At 46.7% G+C, this 24,996-nt stretch overlaps 1 protein-coding gene across 3 annotated transcripts; it reads left to right on the top strand.

Annotated features, from left to right (window-relative positions):
• Window positions 1-1,938: 1,938 nt before the first annotated feature.
• TMBIM6 (transmembrane BAX inhibitor motif containing 6) lies at window positions 1,939-23,739 on the top strand. Of its 3 annotated transcripts, none has more exons than XM_033138216.1 (10): window positions 1,939-2,054; window positions 15,642-15,745; window positions 17,519-17,627; window positions 18,422-18,542; window positions 19,252-19,300; window positions 19,833-19,930; window positions 20,042-20,121; window positions 21,083-21,183; window positions 21,633-21,705; window positions 22,211-23,739. In XM_033138216.1, exons 2-10 carry the CDS (start codon window positions 15,690-15,692, stop codon window positions 22,232-22,234), a joined length of 711 nt encoding a protein of 236 aa, XP_032994107.1. In that variant the 5' UTR covers window positions 1,939-2,054; window positions 15,642-15,689; the 3' UTR covers window positions 22,235-23,739. The 3 variants fall into 3 exon arrangements, with proteins under 3 accessions (XP_032994107.1, XP_032994121.1, XP_032994114.1); XM_033138230.1 differs by lacking the exon at window positions 1,939-2,054 and adding an exon at window positions 4,488-4,559; XM_033138223.1 differs by lacking the exon at window positions 1,939-2,054 and adding an exon at window positions 14,954-14,977.
• The last annotated feature ends 1,257 nt before the right edge of the window (window positions 23,740-24,996 follow it).

Raw genomic sequence — 24,996 nt, 5'->3', positions numbered from 1 at the left:
CTGGTGCATGCCTGCAGTGCGCTTGCCAATACCAGGGTACATGCAGCAAGTATGCACTTCCAAATAAAGCATGAGCTAGATCCCTGGGACCAGGCTGAAGTGGAATGGTGGGCTTTCACATTTATTTATCCAATGCGTATCCTATTATGCTGGCTGTAAGCAAATGTTACTTTTTAAAAAGAAAATGTAGGCAAACATTTGATCCATAAATCAGCTAAACTGCAGTACTTGTATGGTCCAGCCCATGGGTAGGCAAACTAACACCTGGGGGCCGGATCCGGAATCGCCTTCTAAATCCGGCCCGCAGACGGTCTGGGAATCAGCGTGTTTTTACATGAGTAGAATGTGTCCTTTTATTTAAAATGCATCTCTGGGTTATTTGTAGGGCCTGCCTGGTGTTTTTTACATTAGTCGAATGTGTGCTTTTATTTAAAATGCATCTCTGGGTTATTTGTGGGGCATAGGAATTTGTTCATTCCCCCCCCCCAAAAAAATAGTCTGGCCCCCTGCTGAAAAAGTTTGCTGACCCCTCGTCCAGCCCTAGCCATATTTACTTGGAAATGACACTGAACTGCGTCTGATGGGACTTACTCGTAAATATTCTTAGGACTGCAGGTGGATAATCCAGATTTTGAGCTAAATTGCTTAGTTTAGGCATGGTCTGAAATCCTATTGGAGTCCTTGGAGTACACTTTGACCATAAAACTAAGAAACGATAGCTGATGAAGAATAAACGAAACAGGGCCTTGTCCTGGAGTTAACAATCTTTGTAACTGGAATTTGTTTTATACTTTCAACAACAAAAATAGAGAAAACCATTGTTTATTGCCGTCCTGGCCTGAGTCCTTGCAACCTTTCTACTTTATTTCCTGAGCAAGCCCCATTGAAAACAAGGAGACTTACCTCTGAGTAAACATTTATATCTTTCAGAGACTGCTCGATGAACAACAAGGTTTAGCTGGGGTAGAGGATAATTTGAGTTTCAGTTCTGTGGCAGTCACCAAAAACACACTGGTGTGTATGTTTACTATTTTAACATATGGACTCATTTAAACATATGGACTAGTAACATTGATTGGCCAGCAAAAACAATATAAAAGATGAGAATGCAAAGTACAAAATAAAACAAAAAACAATAACCTTTGGAAGTTTTATTATATAATATCTATCTGACACCATTAAAGATGCATATGACAGCTGATACTATTGTAGTTTCATATATAAAAAACCATATTTTTTGATGATGATTCCAATTTATAACCTTTTGAACAAGTGCTGCCAAGCCTGCCATTGGACTCATTGCTGTCTTCCCCTTGCCTTCAATAACCAGCCTGCAGTGCGGCATGGGATCAGGTGACATTATTCGGCAATGCCACGGGTTGCAGCCCAGCGGAGACAGCATTGCAAGGGTGCGCGCATCTTCCCGACTATCTCAGCCTGGAACTGCAGAAAAGCACCGGCGATCTCAGATGCAGTGAGGCGAAATGGCCGGTAGATGGCACTCCACGCCATTGGATGCGCCGGGACACCGTACGCTCGGCCAAAATCAACCTCGCCGCTAGAGGCGCTGTGCAGCCATCCCTGTGCTGCTCTCCTCGCGCTCCCGCCACGAGGGGGCCGCGTGCCACTTCTGAGGAAACAGGAGACAACCGAGCTGTCGCAATCGGGCCGCAACCTACCTAGGGCGCTGCCTATTGGCCCGACGCTGGAAAACCAACGGACGTCGCTTCTCATTTGTTGCCCCTCAACCCCATCCCCCACCCCGAGTTGGACCAATGGCAGCCGCCTGGGCGCGGCCGCGCAACCAATGGGAAGGAAAAAGTGTCACCAGCCGGCCAATCGAAACCGAGGTACGCAGACCGTTTGGTTAAATACCAATGCGAGCCGGGGGCGGGACTTCGGGAGGCGATAGAGCCAATGGAGCGGCAGCGGAGTGGGGAGGAAGGAGGACGTAAGTGGGAGGGGGCGGAGGCGTCCGAGGGGAGAGACACGTACGGCTCGCAAAGGAGCGGCAGCAGCTGTCGTCGCCGAGGCAAGAGGATCCTCCGCGGGAGGTAAGGGCCGCCGTCGCTCCTCCCTGGGGCCTACTTCCGGTCCCGTCCCGCCTTGGCCTGCGCGGTTTCCGAACGAACCCTCCCTTCCTCCGAGGGGCCTTTTCGGAGCTGCCCCTCCCGCTCTGGAATCCCCCCTCCGTCCCTTTGTGTCGGGCTCCGCGAAGGAAGGGAAAGATCCTCTCCGCCTGGTTCTGCCTCTCGGATTGGTCAGTCTCTTCAGCGGGGGGGGGGGGTGAGAGAGAGAGAGCTGACGTCATAGGGACCCCCACCCCTCTCTTCCTCCCCCCCCGCCCCACCCCCATATCATGGTGGGTCGAACCTCCCTCGATTGCCCGGAGGAGGAATGGTGGGTTGTTACCGAAAATTGGATCCCGGGCTCTTCCCACGTTAGCCAGTCCCGTGTCTACAGCGTTGGGTTTGTCGCTCGTAGTTTTTAGCCAGAAATACTGTGTTGTTAACTATTAAATTTGCAAAGCGCGTAAAGGAAGCTTGAAACAAAATAGAAAATTCTTTCCAGTAGCACCTTAGAGACGAACTGAGTTTGTTCTTGGTATGAGCTTTCGTGTGCATGCACACTTCTTCAGATACCAGGAAGCTTGAGTTTTTGCTGCGGTCGCCTATGAGGCAGCCCTTGCCAGTGGTAAATAATAGATAACGATGCAAAGCTTAGGGGTAATGAAACCATTGCGGAGCAATGGAGTGTAAAAACAGGCCTTGTTTAATCTGATTTCGTTTCATTTTGACTGATCTGTTCTGTAATCCTTGTGGGTTTTTTTTCCTCTGGGGGAGGAATGCGGGGAGTGGCATATGTATTGCTGCTTGCTTTGGCAAGAGTAGGGTTTTTTTTGCTGAGGGGTGGGGAGGTGGGGCCTTAGTGCTCTCAGCTGTCCAGAACTATTTCGTGCGAGTCAGGGTTAAGCTTAGAGTTGGCCTCTGTTGTCTCTGCTGCTGCTGCTGTCTGTCTTTGTATTTGAGCATCGAAAGGACTGGAAGGTGGCCCATAGAACATTCCTCTTCTGTAGTCATGGTAGATAACTATTTCCTACCACACTGGCCTCCCATGTGCTTCAGTTTCCTCACCACAACTCTCACCTGTGCTTTCAACCTATTTCATAGAATTGTGGAGTTGGAAGGGACCCCGAGGGTCATCTAGTCCAACCCCCTGCAATGCAGGAATCTGATCTGGATCATACAGAACAGATGACCATCCAATCTCTTCTAAGCAGATGAAGGAGAGGCTGCCACCTCTCGTGGGAGTTTGTTCCACTGTCAAACAGCTCTTACTCTTAGAAAGTTCTTTAGTCAGAATCTCCTTCCTTGTAGCTTGAATCCATTTGTTCAGGTCCAAGCCTCCAGAGCAAAAAACAAGTTTGCTCACTCAATGTGACAACCCTTTAGATATTTGAGGATGACTTGAGGCATGGAACCTGAACCCAGAAAAGAGGCAAGAAAATTTGCTGGTATATTGGACTACTTGATTGTGGAATAGTTTCTAAACTTGCTGTTGGATAATTGTTTGGTGAAGTGTTTTCTTTCTTGCAGATTATGACTTTTAAATGTCATGCTCTGGATTAGCTGTGTGGAACATGGTTTACTGGTCAGAGGTGATGAGTTGTATAACAATACCTGGAAGGTTGCATGGTGTTCCCCTCTGCTCTGTAGCATTAGTAGTGAGGAAGCCCCTATATTCCACTTTTTGGACCCTGAAATGTGGGTTCATTCTCAAAACCAAGTCTTGGATCATGTGAAATACATACAAGGCCTGCACAGATAGCCTTTTCCTCCATCCTTTGTGTACTCGTGTCCAGACTAAGGAGCAGGACTTCATTGTGTATCCCAGGCAGGTTTGAGCCAAATCATCTATATCTAGAAATCAGATACCTCAGCCAGGGATATTTTCACCTCACCCCAGTGCAAGTTTGCTTTCTTAGTAAATTCTGTTCCTGTGTTGTTACAGATCAAAGGATCCATGCCCATTGACGTGTTAGGTGGTTTGGCTCAAAGGCATGGTGCTTTTTGTGCAAATAGCTGCAACTTTGAACACATAGTGTTGACGTAGTTCTTGAATTCCAGCTGCTTAATGACTTGTATGCCCTCATAACTGACGGGTGTTTTGTGCCCTTGGAGATTAATATGAGAACTGGACATTAAAATCTGCCTCATCTACATCCTGTTAATATTGCATCTTGGGCCTGCTGGGGCAAGGAGCTTCTGGTGCTCAAACCAAAAGCCTCTCCTGAGCTTGGGATAGTTCTAGTATGGCAACCTGTCGCTTGAGCAGAAGCTTGACAGATGCTCCACAGTAGAGAACTTCAAAGCTGATTGGCTGGCTTTCTGATGTCACAGTGCTCACGTGATGTTATGGGTCATTGTGTCACATTATTTTTTTCTCTCTCTCCTGCCATTTGGCTGTAAGGGTCATCCTGCCCATTATTTGGGGCTCTAAAGTGGGAGGCTTGCTTACCCCTTGCCTCCATCCTTTTCCCCTTCCTTTTTTTGCAGCTAGTAAGTTACTGTGTCAGGGTACTGGTGGGTGAAATGTGACCGTCTCTTTAGAGCTGTCCCTCTAAGGCAGCCCTCAGTGGTTAAAGGTTATAGCTATGACTAAGTGTTATCTGGTTATTTATTGATAAACTATCATGGGTTCTTTATTTCCTCATAAGCAGGTTCATTATTTAACTTGGATTACACAAGCACTTCCAAAGTTTGCTTTCTCTTCTGGGATTTCGTTTTCAGTTCTACTTCTATTTTGGTTGTGCTAACATAGAATCAAGTTACAACAAGGGTTTACTTTTGGATGATAGTTTCCTTTTAAGGGTTCAATCAAGCCAAGTAATTTTTGTAAACATTGGGCTACTATGGGTAGAGTTTTGACATGAGAAATGGCGACTTTAATCTCCCCCCCCCCCAAAAAAAAGCTCACCTGAGGTTTTTGGTTAGTTTTAACTGAATCATGAGGATGAACATGGATTTGAAAAGCACTTACCGCAGGTGTGGTGGCTTGTTTCCCTATATGCAAGCCTGTGTATTTCACCTGAAGTTTCCGTGGATATTTAGGCTTGACCATTTGCCATTGTTTTGGAATTACTGTACTACCCCTGGTTTTTGCACAGAGAAGAAATGTGGGAGGTTTTTTTTTAGGTACTGCTGAGTTGTACAAAGTGCAGGGGACGTGTAGGACTTTGTCCCGCCAGCCCACTGTTGTCTGCAGTGACTGGCAGAAACACTCTGGGGGTTTTCCCCATCACCTGCTGCTACCTGCTTTTTTAAACTAGAGATACCAGAGAGTGAACCTGGGAGTTGATGCATGTAGAGCCATGTGGTCTTGCCACAGCGCTGCAGTTCCTTCCCCAAAGGCAACTTCTTGTGTTACCATGATCAAATACACCTGCCCTTTTGCTTAGAGCTAAGATTGAGGAAAGTGGAGTAATTTAAAAGAGACCCTTTGTATTTAGCTAGTTTAAGAAAGACCACAGCTACTTGATAAGTCATCTTAAGAATCACTTTATACAACAACAATGCTGTTCAGTGTTTTTAAGGACTTGACGTTATCTAATTCTGTGATCCAGTTCTGTGACTTTTCTCTGTCAACAGTTGGCCTATTCTCCTCCTAAGCACCTTCTATAAAAGAGAAACACTTGATATCTGTATGGAGAGTGATTTACCAGTGACCTGAAGTTCAAAAACTTCACCTTTGCTAAGGGTGCTGTAGCAGCAGCATTGCTTTGAACAATCTAGTCTCCTGGAAGCTCAGGAATACTATTGTTCCAGCCAGGGCCATCTTAAGGGGATCGGGCACCCTGGTGCGATGATCCCTCGGCGCCCCCGGTGGGCCGCCTCTCCGCCCACCTCCCTCCCGCACTGGCCGCCCCTCGGGAGGGGGGGTGGGCGACCGGGGGATGAGGGGCGTGGTGCTGCAAGCCGCCCGCCCTCCGGAGCCCCAGCTGGAGCGCTGGGAAGGGCGCGCAAAGCCCCGCTCCAGCGCCACGCCCCTCATCCCCCGAGGGGCGGCCAGCGCGGGAGGGAGATGGGCGAGCGGGGGGTGAGGGGCGTGGCGCTGGAGCGGCGCGGGGCTTTGCGCGCCTTTCCCAGCGCTCCAGCTGGGGCTCCGGAGGGCAGCCGGCTTGTAACTTGCCCGCCGGCGCCCGCCCGCCCGCCCGCGGGGGCGGGTTGGGGAGGGGGCGCCCGGTATGCCGGCGGGCTCGCGGGGCACCCCTGGGGGGCCTGGCGCCCTGGTGCACCGCGCCACCCAGCTCCTATGACGAGACGGCCCTGGTTCCAGCATACTTTCAAACAATGCCTACAATGTTTTAAGAAATCTCATAGTCTAAGATCTGCGGCACTCAGCTGGTTGAGAACCTTACTCACTTATGCTCTAGGTTGAAGCATTTATCTTATTTTTATTACAACTAGATAGGTTGCTTGCAGTATTACAAAATCAGATATATAAGCTAGGTGCCAATGGCTACTTAAACCAGAGTTACAGTCTCCAAAACGGAATGCCTAGTTGCCCGATTGTGCAGATAAAATATAATGAATAGAATTTTACAGGATGTGTCACTAGTATGTGAAACAGTCAAGATCCATGGATTCTTGGCCCTCCAACTTGGCCCTCCAGCTGTTTTGCTACTAAAATATAGATACTTTTTTTTTTACCAAAAGCAGTAGTCTTCAACCTTTTCAGACCCAGGACCCACCTTTGACCCAAACATGCATGTGGGTACCATTTCTTAATCTTTTATCATGGAATTATTGTAATGTTCCTGTTGCACTTGCAACCCACTTTGGATCAGACAGACAGAGTAGATCCTGATCCACTAGTTGAAGACCAGTGATCTAAAGCAACCTGATGTGTTGGAAGGGGTTTTAAGTTGCAGAGAGTTAATAGATAATATCTTAAAATAATTGTGGTCATAAATGCTGTATGTTTTACATGTTCTTAGATTTTGTTTTAGGACTGGCAGCTGGAAATGGACTCCAGTCTGGAAAATTTAGTTCCAGTTGGTTTCTAGGTTCAGTGTTAGGGAAGAACAAAGTTTAGTTGTAGAGAAAGATCCCAGATTCAGCTCCCAGTATCTCCATGTTTTTAAGTGATTATTTATAGCAGGGCTTCCTGAGATCCTGGAGAGTTGTTGCTGGTTGGAGTAAATGGAATGGATCTAGAGCCACGAATGGTCTGGCCTTGTTATACAGCAGCTTCATGTGTTTGTTATGGCCAGAGAGCTGTAATGAAGATAGGAATTTCTTCCAGCTATTCCTTAAAGAGCCCTGTGGACCAGCACAGTGACTGATAGGCTTGGATACCTTACAGATGCTTCAAAAAACTCCAAAAGGGACTATTGCCTTTCTAATCATCTCTCAGCCCTGGCATGTTTCCACTTTAACATCCATTTCCAGAGGCATCAAGTGTTGAGTGAGAAGCAGAGAGGACTTGCTAATTTCACTTTGACTTTCTGGATCACTGGTTCATGTTGTGAAACCTACCTTAGGTTATTATCAACAATAAAGCTCACTCTCACAAATCCTCCCTCACCCCCTGCCACCCTCCTATTATGGAGGAAGCAAGCCTCCTCACATGTCAATTCTTATTTAGCGTCATCGCTCTGGTTTGGCTTCTGCCTCGAATAGCTCTTAATATCTGGGAGGAGTCGGTGGATGGCATGTGACACTCTCTCATGTTTCCTCCACCACAGGGGTGACCCATTTTGGTGCCCTAATATTGACTCACATTAGAACTTCTTATCAAATGAGTTATCTGTTGCATTTCTTACTTGCTTTTCTAGCAAGCTTTACCAAAAACAAGTTTGTACCTTAAGATGGCCATTGTTCAGGGTCTCGAGCATAATTTCGCCTTCTGCATCTGCAGACCTCTGAGAACTGAAGACTCTTTCGATGTAGAGCAAATCTAAGCTGGAAGAGGGTGTATATGATCTCCTGAGGCAATGTGATCACCCTGCTTTCTTGAAACTGGGATCCTTTAGCTTTTCTGCTGGCAGCATTTCACTTTCTATGTTCCAGGGTATGGCTAAAATGATCCTTGCTCAGCAGCGTCTTGAAATGGCATGAGCTCTGTAGCCGGGATCTTGCATTCTGTTTTCCAAGGGAGATGAACCGAGTTTTACACTCCCAGGTCTGAGATTTCAAGGCAGGGCTACTTCATTCCTGAACATGACCACATGTGCTCTCCCACTCACATCCAATCTCAATCCTACAAAGTGCAGTGAGGTTGGCCAACTACCCTGCTCCTATAGAATTGTCTTATGTGATCCTCTCTTGACGCAACAGGTGGCTAAATTAAAAAAATTTAAGCAGTCGCAACCTGGCTCTGGCAAGCAAATCACAATTCTAGGAATTCAGTTTAATGTTTTATTTGTCAAATTGGGACGAGGGGAGGGAAGTGACTTTAAATTCAGGTGTTCCAGGCTTATACAAAAGCAGCTGGATTATAGGCAGCCCAGCATCAAGCTAGACTGCTGCAGAACATACAGTGAGGGGGAAAAGTATTTGATCCCCTGCTAAATTTGCCTGTTTGCCCTCTGACAAAGAAATGACCAGTTCATAATTTTAATGGTAGGTTTATTGTAGCTGTGAGAGACAGAATAACAACAAGAAAACCCCCAGAAACCCAGAAGACAAAAGCCAGAGATTGATGTGCATTATAATGAGTGAAATAAGTATTTGATCCCTTTGCAAAATATGACTTAGTACTTGGTAGCAAAACCCTTATTGACAATTACAGAGGTCAGACATTTCTTGTAGGTGGCCACCAGGTTTGCACACATCTCAGGAGGTATTTTGTCCCACTCTTCGTTGCAGATCCTCTCCAAATCAGTAAGATTTCGAGCCTGATGTGTAGCTACTCGAACCTTCAGCTCCCTCCACAGATTTTCGATGGGATTAAGGTCTGGAGACTGGCTAGGTCACTCCAGGACCTTAATGTGCTTCTTCTTGAGCCACTCCTTTGTTGCCTTGGCCGTGTGTTTTAGGTCATTGTCATGCTGGAATAACCATCCTTGACCCATTTTCAATGCCCTGGCTGAGGGAAGGAGGTGCTCACCCAAGATTTGATGATATATGGTCCCATCCATCGTCCCTTTGATGCGGTGAAGGTGTCCTGTCCCTTTAGCAGAAAAACACCCCCAAAGCATAATATGTCCCCCTCCATGTTTGGCGGTGGGGAAGGTGTTCTTGGGGTTGTAGGCAGCATTCCTCCTCCTCCAAACACGGTGAGTTGAGTTGATGGCAAAGAGCTTGATTTTGGTCTCATCTGACCACAACACTTTCACCCAGTTCTCTGGGTCATTCAGATGTGCATTGGCAAACTGCAGGTGGGCCTGTACATGTGCTGTCTTGAGCAAGGGGACCTTGCGGTCTCTGCAAGATCTCAGTCCTTCACGGCGTAGTTTGTTACCAACTGTTTTCATGGTGACTGGGGTCCCAGGTGCCCTGAGATCATTGACAAGTTCCCCCTGTGTAGTTCTGAGCTGTTTCATCACCATTCTCATGATCATTACAACTCCACGAGATGAGATCTTGCATGGAGCCCCAGACCAATGGAGGCTGACAGTTATTTTGTGTTTCTTCCATTTGCAAATTATTGCACCAACTGTTGTTACCTTCTCACCAAGCTGCTTGCCAATAGTCTTGTAGCCCAGTCCAGCCTTGTGCAGGCCTACAATCTTGTCCCTGACATCCTTGGACAGCTCTTTGGCCTTGGTCACGGTGGCTACTTTGGGATCTGCTGGATTGATTGCTTTTGTTGACAGGTGTCTTTTCTACAGGTACTGTAACGAGCTGAGATTACAGGCAGGGTGGATTTGATTTAAATCAAACTGATTTAAATTACGATTTAAATCACTAGTCAGTAAGGCTCAGGGTCGATTTAAATTTTAAAAACCCCAATTTACATTAAAAAATCCAATTTAAATAAAAAAAATCTGATTTTTTAAATTTAAATCCACCCTGAGCCTTACTGACTAGTGATTTAAATCGTGATTTAAATCAAATCCACCCTGATTACAGGTAATTCCTCTCCCTTACAGCAGGTGCTCCTAATCTCAGCTCATTACATACAGTGAAGATACCAGGTATCCTGACATCTGGCTGGTTGATAGGGGATCAAATACTTATTTCACTCATTATAATGCACATCAATCTCTGACTTTTGTCTTCTGCGTTTCTGGGGGTTTTCCAGTTGTTATTCTGTCTCTCACAGCTACAATACACCTACCATTAAAATTATGGACTGGTCATTTCTTTGTCAGAGGGCAAACAGGCAACTTTAGCAGGGGATCAAATACTTTCCCCCCTCACTGTAGTTATTTCTAAAAGTGAAAATACAGAAGCAAGAATATTGTGTGGTTTGACTAGATTCATGGCTGCACAGAAGCAATATGTGAGATACCGGGATATAAAGAACCTTTGGATATGGTGTCTTAATGACAGAACAAATCAGCCAATAGTATGTTGATCTTTGGGGCAGGTTGCAGTATTGGTGCCATTAAAAATTCCTCCAATTCATGGATTTTCATTCTCAAATCACAGAGAAAAAGACCCACAATTGCCTGTATTATTCTAGAACACCTCATGCAGGGGTTTTCTGTGGCCATTGTGAAGCCTTCTCAAAATGACGGTTTGCCTTGGACTTACAATAGCTATGTTCCAAATTCTATGGAACTGCTCACACAGGGGCAAATAGCTCCTTCTAAATAGGCCAGTCCATGTTTACAGCAGTTAATAATTGTGTAATTGGTTAGCCAGTTGGGCCTTCTGCTGTTTTACTCTTCATAAAATAATGTAAAACTTCCAGAAATTTTGAAACCACTGAAATAAAATAGTGAGGAAGATTTATTTATTTATTGCAGGCAGGGACATTTTGGGGGAAATGGGGAAATATGCACTAATCATTTTTACTGCTGTTTACAAACTGAGTGTCGCTTTAGGAAAGTAAAATGTATTACCGGTAACTTGGTGCCATGGAATGATCATGTTTGGTATGTTAAAGGTTACAGTTTATTCAGACAATAATTATTAAATAAGTTTACTTCTTTTTACAAAAATTATATTTTGTTACAAATAGAGCTACAAGCTGCTGATCTGTGAAGAACCTAGCATTTCTGGTTTTGCCAGTTATATGGTGCAGGCAGAATATAACTAGAAGAAACCAATTAACCCTTATAGTTGAGCAAATAAATTATTACGTTTTCTGAAAGTAGTTATATCTCCATCAGCCCTCCACAGTGTCAAGCACTCAATTCCATAAAAGAGCTAAGAAAAAGACTGGGGGAGAACCAAGACTCAGTGAAACTATATGAAATTAAATCAGTCTTATTTTCTTAGCTATCCATTTCTGCATCTTCATATTTGTCGTCAAATGATGACAGATTTGAGGGCCTACTCAAGGGGACAGAAACAGATTCACCACCTATGCCTCTGAGAGGAAGTCTACAAGCAAAGGAGGCATTGAATCCTTCTTCCTTCTCAGCTGACCATGGCAGTGCCTCCTAGGGCCAGAAAGCACATTGCTCTTGCATTTAAGAGTTGTACTCTCCGTGTACAACTCAGGTCTTGCTTCTTCTCTGTGCACAGGAATTGTAATGATCTGATACTGTGCATAGTCTTAAGTAAGTCTTCTGTTTGCATAATTTTTAGAAATCATTTTTGGGGAGTACCGTATTTTTTGCTCCATAAGACGCACTTTTTTCCTCTTGAAAAGTAAGGGGAAATACCTGTGCGTCTTATGGAGCGAATGGTGGTCCCTGGAGCTGAATTGCCCAGGGGCCAAAAGCAGATTGTGCTTTTTATTTTACAAAGAGAAAAAGGAGTGTTGAAAGGACCCCACTCAGCAGCTGATCAGCAAGAGATCGGGAGAGAGATAAGAGTCCGGCTCCCTTTCAGCCCCGCCCTCCTTTGTTGAATGTGCTGCAGAGGGAGGTTGTTTGTTTCCCCAGGACATGTGACTGGCTGATTAGATTATCTGTCTGGAAACAGTAGAAATGGCTCCCTTTCCTTAAGATTTTTTCAGAAATGTGAGTTAAACCCCATAAAAATGGGGCTTTTCCTCTTTGCTTTTCCTCCTTTGCAAAAGGAGCTTTGCTTTTCCCCCTTTGAAAAAAAGCTGCAAAACCTTTAGCTGATCCGAAAAACAACAACCCAGGGCTTTTCCCTTTGCAAAAAAGCTGCAAAACCTTTAGCTGATCCTCAAAAAAAGGCCTTTTGCCTTTGCAAAAACAGCTGCAAAACTTTTAGCTGATCCTCAAAAAAAACCCCAAAAAACAACAACAGGGCTTTTAGAGGAAGAAAACCAGAAAAATATTTTTTTTTCTTGTTTCCTCCTCTAAAGATGAGGTGCGCCCTATGGTCCGGTGCGTCCTATGGAGCGAAAAATACGGTAGATATATTAACACCTTGACTTAAAATGTTCTATTCTCATTCTAAAATAACACATTTCAAAATATTTTCACAATTTACAGGGGGGAGGAGAGAGAAACAGGGGATAAGGTTTTTTTCTGATTCTTCCCCTCCCTGCTTTTTTTGAGCCTGCCCACTTCTACTGAGGGTGAAGAACCTCAGGCCCAAGGCCCTTGAGACTCTTCCTAAGTTGTACTCTCCCCCTGAACTGTTTTGGATGTGTCCTTGAACTGGAATTATCCTGCTTGCTTGCTTGATTGAATGAATGAATGAAGGATGGATAAACGTGTGTCTGACTTGTGTGGTGGGAATGTGGCTTACTGCACAAGGGTAAGAGTTGTGTTCATTGCTCTGACCACTTTTGCCTCGGACCTTGTCTATCACTGGCATGTGGCCTTCTGAAGGCTCCTTGTGAGGGAATATGCCCTTTGGGCTTAAGAAGTTTCCCTGCCCCAGGTTACCAAAAACTGGCATAGGGGGCCTGTGACCCTCCCAATGTTGGGCTGCTCATCTGCAGCCCCGTGGTCAGGGATTATGGGAGTTGAGCAACATCTGAAGGGCCACAGTTTCCCCATCCTTGGCACAGAGTGCTTGAAACTGGAGAGAACTCACTTTTCTGGTGCAGGGGAAATGCCTTTGGCATTCCTTGTCATTACACTGCTATTTTTCCATTTACCTCTCTGCTTGCCTGCAGCAGGTTGGCCTTGCACACAGCAGCAATACAGATGAAGAGGTCTGCTCAGAGCCAAGGGGTGTGCGTGTGTGCACATGTTCCTTGTGTGTGCTGTCACTCTTACTTTCATGCTCCAGTGCTAGTGACAGCAACTTCACCGAGGCCTCTGATTATAACAAAATGACAAACTCAGGGGTGATTGTTTTAGGGCAGAGGTCGGCAACCTCCAGCCCATGGGCCGGATGCGGCCCACGAAGACCGTTTTACCGGCCCACGAGCCGCCCGCTCAGCATTTTCGGCGTCTGGGCATGCGCAGAAGCGATTTCCGGCATCGCGCTGCGCATATCCAGCCCATGGACGATCTCCGTGGGATTGATCCTGCCCATGGCCAGTAAACCTTGCCAACCCCTGTTTTAGGGTCTTTGGCTTCAGCCATTGGCCACATGTGCAGGTAACACTAAGCCAAACTATTACTTAACACAAATGTGCAAACATGCTGGCTTCTTAGAAGGAAATCACAGCCGCTTTAATCTTCCCTAGTCCTTTTAGTTTAGCTTGGCAACCCATCCAAGGTTTGGCTTCACATGATGTCTGAGCCTGGACTTGTGGTTAAGCTCTCTCCTTCTTAATCGTGCTCTTCAGCATAGTTTTGTTCTTGGCTACAGTTTGTGGCTAAGGAGACAACTTAAGCACAAGGACGTGAGGGAGGGTCAAAGTGAGTGTGAGCTTCTCCCAAGGGGCCAGCACATTCACATGATCGTGGTAAACCGTAGCTTGGTTTACTTCAGGGCCTTGCTATGATGACGCTGCAAATGTGCTTGAGTTGTGCAGAAAGGATCCTGTTCACCTCAGAGGGGTGATAATGGGCTACAAGCTGGATCCCTTAGATTTTCCTGCCTGGGGTTGGGATCTGCCAGCCCTAGGTGTTGGCTGGGACCAGGAAGATCAGTCTTCTGACCTTGCTCAAAGAAAGCTAGGCGGCATTGGAAATTTCTTGGCATAACCTTCTTCACAGGCTGCTGTGAAAATAAAATGAAGTGGCCCTATAGGCATCATCCTGAACACTTGGAAGGAATGATCAGATTAGATCTGCTGTTTTAAAAAGTAGGAGACAGATACTTGACTGGCATTTTCCATCTCTGCCAAAGGAGGAAGTGCCATCATGTCACCCCATGCAGTGGGTGTACAATTACTGCAATATTTGCATTTCCTTAATGCTAGCTCTCCTTGCTAGACAATCCAGGCCTACTTTGTAAGCTTGCCCAGGAGCCGTCTCCTCTGTCTGTCAAAAGGGTAGGGAATTAGTTGCTGAACTGGTTTTCATGTGCCAATTGCATCAGTTGCTAGAGGCTACATCAGGTATCATGATAATATTTTTTTGGGGGGTGGATTGCGCATGCAGACAGGGGCAGTCATATCACACTTGTGGTGCTCTCCTGGGCAGGTAAAATACCTGTACATGTTGGTGCATAACACAGCAAAGGGGAGGAATCCCACCTTGAGCAGCAGGGAGCAGTGCGTTTGTTTCCAGGTTGCTCTCTGTCTATGGCAGCTACCTGGCTTGTAACTCCTCCCCATCTCTGCCTGGGGAGGTCATTAGGAATGCTAATGCAAGTGTTTTCCAGCTGCCAAGCTGTGAAGCAAAGTTCCCCTGTGAGGCCAATTCCCTCACTCCCCGAGAACTTGCAGTTAGCCTTGCAACAGCCTGCAATAATTGCACCATAGATACCAAGAGGACTTGGAGCGGGTGAGACGGTTGAAGCCTCTCTAGATTGTCCAGACTAGGACGAAGGGGATCAGCTTGCAGGCAGCGTGTGGGGCTGTGCTTGGCGAGTCTAAAGTAAGCATGCTGTTCTTTGTTCCTTAGCATGGTGGGGTGGGACAAATAACCTTTTTCTTGAGCCTTTGTCTTTGGTTAGTCCCGAGTCTTCTCCTCCCTCTCCCTCACTGCGTATTTGGAAATCTGAGGTCTTGGTTGAGATTTAGATAGAATCAGCTCCGAAGGGGAGGCTGGATAGAATATGCATGTGCGTTTTCTTGGAGTAGGAAGAGGTGTTTGAAGGTTCTGCATTCCAGGAGTAACATCTTGCTTGACCTTCCATAGTGGGGTCTTTGACTTCTCTCCCTTTGCCCCTGACAAAGTAGGCTCAAAGTTAGTAAGATAGTTGCAATGTATTTCTGTTGGAAAACCTGTATCCTAGTTAACTTGTTTAAAGTTGAATGGGGACTAGAAGCTCTGAAGGAGTACTGTACTGGTGTTCCTAGACTACTACTAGGAAGCAGGGTGGGTGGGTGTGGGAATCCCTTCTGGAGCAGCTTTATGGGCTGAATAATATTGCTTAAAGTATTTTGGGCAGTCATATAGGAAGAACTTGAGTTTTGTCACTAAAAGGGGCAGGTGTTTCCAGATGTTCATGGATCACATTGGTCATTCCTGGGAAAGAACTGAACTGTCTTTCTCCACCACACCTCTCTGATGTGGCCTTCTTCATCTTTTTCTGCAGATTGTGTATTTTGACACCAAGAGTTGCATCAGTCTACCAGCTAGCACAATGGATGTCTTCAACAGAAACATAAATATTGATGCCCTCTTCAAATTCTCCCACATGTGAGTATACCCTTGGCCTGTGTTTTACTGCAGGCTGCAGTTTTGCAGGAGGTTGTTTGTATTTGTCATTTTTGGTGCATGGAAACGGAAAGGTAATCTTGTGATCTGTCCCTTATTATGGATGGTGAGTGGGGGATGAGGGAGCCAGAAATAGGGCTTCACTGCTCCCTGTGACCCAGGGTGCAAGACTGTATATGTGTTGGGCTCAAAACCCAAATCTTCCACTTGAGTAAAATCTAAATTCTGCAGCTGGTAGAAGTTAAGCAAATGCAGGTTTCTTAATTTGCCTGCTTGTGCAATCTGTTCTGCTTCTGTCAGTTATGGGATAGACAAAGAAACTTTCTTGCATGTTCAACCAACCTTCTCCTGCTTCCCCCATCACAACCTTTTGTGACTACTGCAAATATTGACTCGCACTCTAGACTTTCAGGCTGAAGTATGTGTGTGTGGTTTTTTGTTCTTTTTTTAAAGGACTTGTTGAGTATAAATTCATCTTTTAAGGTTCTCAGGATTTACTGTTTGGTGTTTCTTACCAAATGTTGTGCAAGCATTCCCCTACTTACATGCGAGTTGGTAAATGCCAAGGCTGGAAAAGCATTTACATGGTTTAGTGCTAGCACCCATTTTTAGGAACACCTGCTGTGCAGTACAAAGTAGGTGCTGCAAACCAACACCAAACTAGCTCCTCTCTTAGCCAATCTGAGAATATCTAATACCATCTCCCTGGGGAAGTGTTGTCCCGGCTCCAGAAACTGTGAGTCAAATGCCTTTAAATTGGGGGGGGGGGTTGTCAGCCCATGGGTCAGATGCAGCTGCTGTGCACTCCCCACCTGCCTTGCAGTGCCCTTTCCTCACCCCATTGCAATTAGGCTTGAAATAAAGTCTTCTGTTGCCTGCAGGATAAGGCTTTTTTCAAGCCTAAGTGCAGTGGGGGAGGCATGTCTTTATGGGAGTTCCAGCTGGGGAGTGTTTAAACCCACACTAAAAATGCCCCTCCCCACAGTTAGTCCTGGGGGGGGGGAAGCCTTATTGTTGCAGCAAGGAAACCCATCTGCCACCCATTGCAGTCCAGGAAGATTGCCCCCTCGGCCAGTTAGACTTGGAAAAAAGCTAACATGCTTTATCAAGTTACAGGTAGGTATCCGTGTTGGTCTGCCGTAGTCGAAAGAAAATAAAAAAATTCCTTCCAGTAGCAGCTTGTAAAGGTAAAGGTACCCCTGACCATTAGGTCTAGTCGCAGATGACTCTGGGGTTGCACGCTCATCTCACTCTATAGGCCGAGGGAGCCGGCGTTTGTCTGCAGACAGCTTCCGAACTGCTAGGTTGGCAGTTCGAACGAGAGCTCACCCCATCGTGGCGATTCGAACCGCCACCTTCTGATCGGCAAGCCCAAGAGGCTCAGTGGTTTAGACCACAGCGTCATACCAATAACAAACTTAGTTGGTCTCTAAGGTGCTTTTTCAAGCCTAACTTGGTTCGGGGACTGTGTGTAGTGGTGCTGACTAGGCATAATGTTTGTGGGTGAATGTCTGCACTCACTTGGTCTTGGCAAGGCCCAGTGTAGGCATGTACCCTCCTATGGTTGGAAATGCAGCCCCTAGGCTAAGTGTTTTCCCACTTCTGTTGTTCAGGTGCTCTGTGGTGGATCCAGTGTTGTTTGTTTAGTTTGCTAAGTGCCCAGGAGCTGGCAAACAGCCAGCCAAGGAGCAGCTGTGCTTCTAAGTGCTTTGAGATGCAACGACACTGACTGTTTCTTCCCTTTGCCCTCTGCAGCTCTGCATCAACCCAGCAGCACCTGAAGAAGGTCTATGCTAGCTTTGCGCTATGCATGTTCCTAGCAGCGGCCGGTGCCTACATCAACGTGGTAACTCAGCTGGTGCAGGTAAGTGCGCTGATGTGTGTATGGGCTGTGAGCTCAACTTGACTGTTGGGGACTAGTGCTTGCAGGATGGCTTCAGGGAATGGAGCCCAGCCACAGCCTTCAGAAATGAGCAGCACAGGATCCTGTTGGGTATGGTTTTCTGGGCCATATCCTGATGGGAGGTTACCCTCTCTTTCTGCACTAGAGCAGTCCTTCGTCTGCTTTCCTAGCAGTCTGTCGCACTATCTTCGCTGATTTCTTAGGACTTACTCCTGATTAAGCGTGTTCAGGACTGCAGCCCTACAGTGGTAGCTGGGAACCCAGTGGTGTAGTAACGGAGCCATTTCAGACCAGAAAGGGGGGGGGGGGAATGATGTGCCAGCTAGTTCAATCTGTTTTTAAATTATTGGATAGATTACATTTGAATAACATTAAAACCCGAACTCGTGAAGCATCTTGGTGTCTCGTACTCATTGGCCAGAGCAGTGGAAAATGAGAGAATCACTTCCAACAGTGCAGTTGGGTAGAATGCTGCTTCCCATGTTTTTTTCTGAAGTCTGCAGTGAAAAGAAATTAAAGTCAAAGGAAATTTGAGTGAGCTGAAAACCCTGCAAAGGGGCCTAGAGTATCTTTGAGCAGGTCAGGTTATCTATGGCTGTCACCCTGTGTAGACTATAGAATGCACTGGATCATTCAAATGAAACCACCTGGGCTCTGTGAGGTAGATTTAAGCCACTTCTGTTCCTGCGCAATGCCTTTCCCAACCTCTGCACTCAGCCTGTACTGAGTTTCATCATTCCCACTTTGTCTTGCAGTTTGGAATGTTGACTGGCCTGGGAGCACTGGGCCTTATGATCTGGCTGATGGCTACACCCCACAACCAGGGAACTGAACAGAAACGGCTGAGCATGCTGGCAGGCTTTGCCTTCCTCACTGGTACGTGATGCTGGAAGAGCAGACATGTGCAAAGTCAGCTGGAGTTATACTTCATTAACTGCTTTTGGTGTTCATATACTACTTACTTTTTAGCAAAAGGTTCGAGGATAGGTCAGAACAGTGCAAAAATAATAATAATACAATATTAAAATCTTTTAAAAAGATGTTGATCTGCAAACATGGGTCTTCTGTAAGTGAAATATACAGTTCATGTCCTGGTGAATCCAAGCCCTTCTGGCAGAGCAGCAAAGATGCCTGCAGTTGTCATTCAGATGTGTGCCTGCAGTAGCAGCCTGAGATCACCCCACAGGGGAGTGGCTCTTGCATGACATGGGTGTGTGTGTGTGTGTGCGCGCGCGCGCCCCATGAGGGAAGCCAAAGTAATCCAGCCAATTCTGATCAGCACAGGAGTGGTTGCCACACAATGATTTGCCCCATATAGAACTACTTTGAAGATTAGGGCCCCTTAGTTGCTTTCTAAATACTAAGATTTTCAAAACTGTTTCTACGTGGCATTTTGTACTTGGGTTTCAGTTTAGGGTCGGGGGGGGGGGGGGGAACAAGACAACCCCTGTATGTTTGTCCTGAAGGGTGCACAATACACACAGATTTACCATTTTTGGCTTTCTTTGAAATAAATGGTGAATGGACAAGAATTCCCTTCTCTCTCCTGCCTCTGGGCTGAATTTGTACCCCTTTCTCCTACCAGGAGTCAACCTAGGACCTCTGCTGGAGATGTGTATCGCCATCAACCCAAGGTAAAAGGAAAACGCCACTCGGCTGCCCCGTTCCCTCACCACATCCGACATAAGCACTTCAAGGGTCAAATTTGAATGAGTTGGTGGGCCAAATTCCTTTCCCACTGATTCTAGTGGACACATGCATGACCCCCCCCCCCCCCAGCACAGTTCTTTCTTAACTTAAATCAAACCATAACTTTAACCGGAAGAGCAAAAAGATTTCCTCCTGCCCTATACCTTTAAGCATACTTCCTGCTCATAACACAATATTTTTGGTATGGATTGTGATTCCAAAAGTCATGCCTTTCCATCCAAGCCATCTCCTTGCAGTCCACCACTTGCCCAAATCTCTCCCCCGCCCCACAAATACATCTAAGCAAAATACTACCTTTGCTCTACAAAGAACATCCGCTTCAGTAACTTGCATGGGGCATGAGATGGAGCTGTGGGTCTCACTGGGGCTGCTAAAGGGCATTTTACAATGTCCCCAAGGCTTAGATTTGTCCATCCTGGCGCAGGCATCAACTATTGCTTTTTCCTCTCCCGATAGCATCATCCCAACAGCTTTCATGGGGACAGCAGTGATCTTCAGCTGCTTTTCGCTGAGCGCCCTCTATGCCAAGCGCCGTGCCTACCTGTACCTAGGAGGTAAGATTGCCAGGTGGTCATCACCTCTCCCCTCCCTCCCTCCCCCCACCTTAGAGAGAACCTTTCTTGCAACCTTGCAGTGCCCACCACAGCTCTGCTTTCATTTTTCAGGTGTCCTGTTCTCCGGCCTGTTCCTGATGCTGTTCTTCTCCCTGATCAACATTTTTGTGGGCTCGACTTGGCTCTTCACAGTGAGTGTCTTTATGTCCTTGGGCTCTGTTGGCTCACAGGAAGCCTGCAAGGTTGGCTGCCTGTGACAGCAGCAGCAGCATCTCATTCCAGCAAAGCTGCCCTTTTCAGCTTGGAGCTGGCAGCAAACCTGCCCTGGAATAGTCCCCCTGTAGTGACTGCCAAGAGGTGCTCAGCTTCCCCTTTGTTTTGGCTTTACAGAAATAAAGGCACGCGAGTGTGCACTCCTGCACCTTATTATTATTACCATCATTTAGAAAACAACAACACAGGATAACCCAAATTCCACGATTTGTATAAACCAGGGGTAGGCAACCAGGAGCCGGATGCAGCCCTATCGCCTTCTCAATCCGGCCCACAGACGGTCCGGGAATCGGCGTGTTTTTACAGGAGTAGAATGTGTGCTTTTATTTAAAATGCATCTCTGGGTTATTTGTGGGGCATAGGAATTAGTTCATTGGTTTTTTTTTTCAAAATATAGTACGGCCTACCACATGGTCTGAGGGACGGTGGACCGGCCCACGGCTGAAAAAGGTTGCTGACCCCTGGTATAAACTATAGAAACCTTGCATAATTCTACTCTTGGTAGTCATGGGAAGAGGCAAAGACCTATATAGGAACTTAGAGCTGTACCCTCTGATCAATAGAAATCATATTCATTTTCCTTTGACCTCTGAGATCAAATACATATCTGCAACAAGAAGGGCTGGGAAGTTGGATTTAAAAAAAAAATTAAAATCCAAGTGCACTCCTTACATTTTTGGGGGGTGCTGAATGAGGTGGCCCCTCATTTTGCAGTCTTTCCTCATTGTGCCATTATTATGCAGGGAGCACAGCCCTGCATAATTTAAAGCAGTATGATTTCTGGCATTTAGGAATGTATATCTTTAGCAGGTGGGTAGGGCCAATCCGAGGAATCTGATTTAGCTGCCCTTGGCCTGATGCATGTTCTTCCTCCTCCAGGCTAACCTCTACATTGGGCTTATGGTGATGTGTGGCTTTGTGTTATTCGACACTCAGCTCATCATTGAGAAGGCCGAGAATGGAGATAAGGACTACATCTGGTGAGTACATGGTGTGTGGAAATGGTAGCCGCTGGGTGTCCAGTGGGAGGGTGGGTGGGGTAGGAGTTCAATAGAAGGCAAGGTGGACCAGACAGAGTGGAGCAACAGCAAAGACCTGGGAGCTGTGGTAATGGGATAGGGAAAAGTTGCAACAGCAGCCTTTTATTGTTGGATGCAGTATGAAAAAGGCAAATATCCTTTGTTCTAGATGGCCACAGAGCTGGGCAAACTGGAAATGAATTTCCAGGAAGAGAGGCTTAAAATACTTCCTAGATAAATGAACCTGAATTTAACTAGGGAGCAATATACCAAATGGGGAAGGAAGCCTGGGGGTGGCAGGTGGTGTCTCTAGCATCAGCCACTTACATAGGTCATGCTGTTTAGAGGAAGTAGTGTCCAGTAGGAATTCTGGCCTAATACTTCAACCCCTTCTTTCTCTCCCTGCCCAGGCATTGTGTGGATCTCTTCTTGGATTTTGTCAACATTTTCCGGGAGCTTATGGTCATCTTGGGCATGAGCGAGGTGAGCATCTCCTTATGGTGGCAGGGATCATCGCTTATTTACAACACGCTTTATATGTCCTAGATGAGGGGTGGCAGACCAATGGCCTGTAGGCTGGATCAGGTCTGCCAAGGCATTTTAAATGGGCTACCGGCCCGGGGGTGTGATGAGCAGGAAGGGTCGCTGTTCTTTGCTGTTCAGGCATGGTGATTCTCCTTCCACGCACAGCACGGGGATTGGTGTGGTGAGCGCCTTCATGTCCTTTGAGCACAGTGCCTCTGTGTGAGAGCGAATGTCCAGTGGCAACTTTGGCCACGGCTGACATGTGGCCCTTGGAGGGTTGCTCAACCTTGAATGTGGCCCTTGGCCGGAAACTGTCTAGCATCGCTCACCCCACTCTAGGCAGGGAGGTTGGAGGCGCGGTGCCAGATTTGCTCTCATTGAACAGCCTCCACTGGTCCTGCTCCAAAACGCTAAGCTGGTTTTGTTCCCAAGGCGCTGATGTGGTGTTGTCCCTTTCTTTCAGAACAAGAAGAAGAAAGAGAAGTGAAGGGACAGCGGGTGCCTGTGTGAGGCTTCCTTTCTCTTGCCCTTCCCCCCTTTTGTCTCTTGTTTCCTCCCAATCTGACCTGCATTAAAGGTGTCCCTCTGTTTGTTCCGTGTGAATGAGAAGCATCTGTGACACTTTCATACTTTGTGGAAATTGGGTGGTTGTTGGGGTTTTTTCTCGAGGTTTTGGAGCCTTTTGAAAAAGCTGACTGGCTGATCCTAATCCTGGAGTCTGGCTTTGCTCCACTTCTGTACATAACGTACACAAACACCCAAAAGCTTCCCCCGCCCCGCCCCCAATCCACCAGGCCCTACCATTAGTCAGGCCTATTATATTGGCAGTGATCCCACAAGTTTTCTAACTTGGTAGCCCAAGCTCCCTCCTCCTCTTCACTGACCTTTCTTCCACCATAACTGGCACACGCCTTGATGCTCTGGGAGCATTTCTGCTGTCATTTAAAATTCTTGAATTACGGTGCCCACACTTGCCGGAGAACAAACTGAACCGGTTTGCGCGGCTCTTCCCAGAGACGTTGCTCCCCACAAGGGTGTGTTAGGATGCAAAGCAAACTCTAACTCTCCTTTTGTTGTGGCAGCCAGGACCCAGCGCTTAACTGATCCAGCTTCTTCTCTCACTCCCCGCCCTAAATCCCATTTAGTTCTGCTGCTGGGTAGCAAAGACTAGCTGATTTGTGTAAGCAAGAAATCCTAGCCTGGAACTCCCATCCTTTGGGTTTTTAGCAACAGCCAACACAGTCTTTTTGAGCTAGGTGATTGCAGTCATTTCCTTTGCCTTTGCATCCCAAAGTGTGTGGGTTTTGCTGAGCAGGAAAAGCCACTTGCTCTAGTTTGCTTGCTGGAATTGGTGGGGGACAGAGCAGCCAAGGTCAGCTACGCCTAAGAAAAGGAAGCGGCATCAAGTGCTTGGAGCTGTCTATTTCCTTTGAGCATCTGGGCACAAGGCCCTGCAGGTCAAAAGTCTGGAGGAGGGGCCACAGTGGACTGCTATGCAATGGTGGGGGAGGTCAGTTTGGTAATCGTGCTGCCCCTGCATGCTGGGACAGGGTGGCATCCGTGCACTTAACATTGGAGCTTACAAGCTCATTAAGGAGCCTTTTTAAAAAGCTTCCCCTCCAGTAAATGAGATAATGTTTATCTTGCCCTTTTGGCACCTGAAGCCAGACTCCAACTCTGCTTGCTTTGGATAAAGGATTCCCCTTCCCTTCCCTTCCCTCTCCACCTCCCCCTTCTTTTCTGGAACCAGTGCCAAGAACTAAACTTCAGCAGATCTACTTTATAGAGACCTTGTCTAACAGGTTTTAATATAGTAATGACTAAACTCTGTTGCTCATTGGAAGGCCGGCTCTGGCTGCATTCTTTCGACTCCTACTGTGAAGAGACAGGGTTTTTAAAGAAATAAACAAAGGTGTTTTGATTCAACTATGAAATTTACATTGTCTTGCTTTGTACGGGAAATATATTAAAATAAAAATCCTCAAACTTTAACCAACCTCTACTTCTTCATTTTGCATTTGAGGCTGTTGGGCCTCCTTTGGCTTCCAGTGGCCTGTGAATTATAGAAATGGCTTTCTAACTTTTGTTTGCTCAGGAAGCCTTCAGCTCCTCTCCATGTTGTCTATTGTGGAACCCCTCTGCACCTTCATATTCCGGGCTGGGTTCTAGGGTAGAATGGTGGGCTGGTTTGAAGTGCTGACAAGACAGTTGGTGCCTTGCCATTGCCTTGAAGCTATATGTGGCTGGATATAGGGGTCAGCTGTTCTTCCAGGAAGCTTGTTCATTACTAACTTTTTGGAAGAGGATCACCACCTATAAGTGTCCAGGGATCTTTAGGCATCGCCCATGCAAAGATGTCTGCAAATGTGACATGAAGGCTGACAACATCAACCCTGCCAGACAACCACAGTGCCTAGAGACATACAGCCAGGTGATGTATCCCTAGCAGTGACCAGAGGAGGAATGACCGCTGGGAGGAGTGCAGAATGAAGAAACACCTTGGGCGCATCTGCATCAGCACAACCAGGTGCCTTCATCTGCCCCAGCTGCAACAAAACAGCTCTTCCGCTTTGGTCACTACAGCCATAGCAAGAGCTGCAACCTTCCAACACCTTGACTTTGCCCTCAAAGGCTCTCCCCTCCATTGTCTCCCGAAACAAATGGATGCCAGTCCAGTTGCCCCATTCCAGGAGAGGAAGGCACAGGTCTATAATTGGGAGTGTTGGAGAGTATCTCCTATGAGGTCTCTTAAATGTAAAAATAGGAAGGGTGGGTATGCACTGTTATGTCCCCAACTGGGGGGAAAGCAGTTTGGAATCTAACTGAGCTCAGTTGTCAGATAACAACATTAGCCATATAGCTCCTTAACCAAAATAAGCTGAAGTTCCAACAGTTGCTGTGCTGCTCAGGACTAACTAACTTGCTGTGTACAAGTTGCAGGATGAGATCTATGCAGGCAGCAGGCAACATGGGGGCAGCAGGAAACTGCCGGAGGGATGCGGACCCTCATGGGCAATATTCCAGGGGCCACAGGCTGGTGGTAAATAGGGCCAGAGGCAAAACTGGGTGAAGCAATAACTGAAGGAATGTGCATTTGGGCTACATTCCAGCCACCCCAAAAAAATGCCCACCCACCTGCCTATCACTATGTCACTTCAGGGAAGCAAGAAGCATTACCACAGTTCAAAACCACCTTCCAGTCAAACATAATGTTAGGGCACCAACAATTTGGCGTGCTGAAGCGCAGCA

Source organism: Lacerta agilis, chromosome 2, assembly GCF_009819535.1.
Source record: "Lacerta agilis isolate rLacAgi1 chromosome 2, rLacAgi1.pri, whole genome shotgun sequence".
Taxonomy (NCBI): domain Eukaryota; kingdom Metazoa; phylum Chordata; class Lepidosauria; order Squamata; family Lacertidae; genus Lacerta; species Lacerta agilis.
Note: the sequence above shows the minus strand (reverse complement) of the source record. Positions and strands in the feature narration are given on the sequence as shown.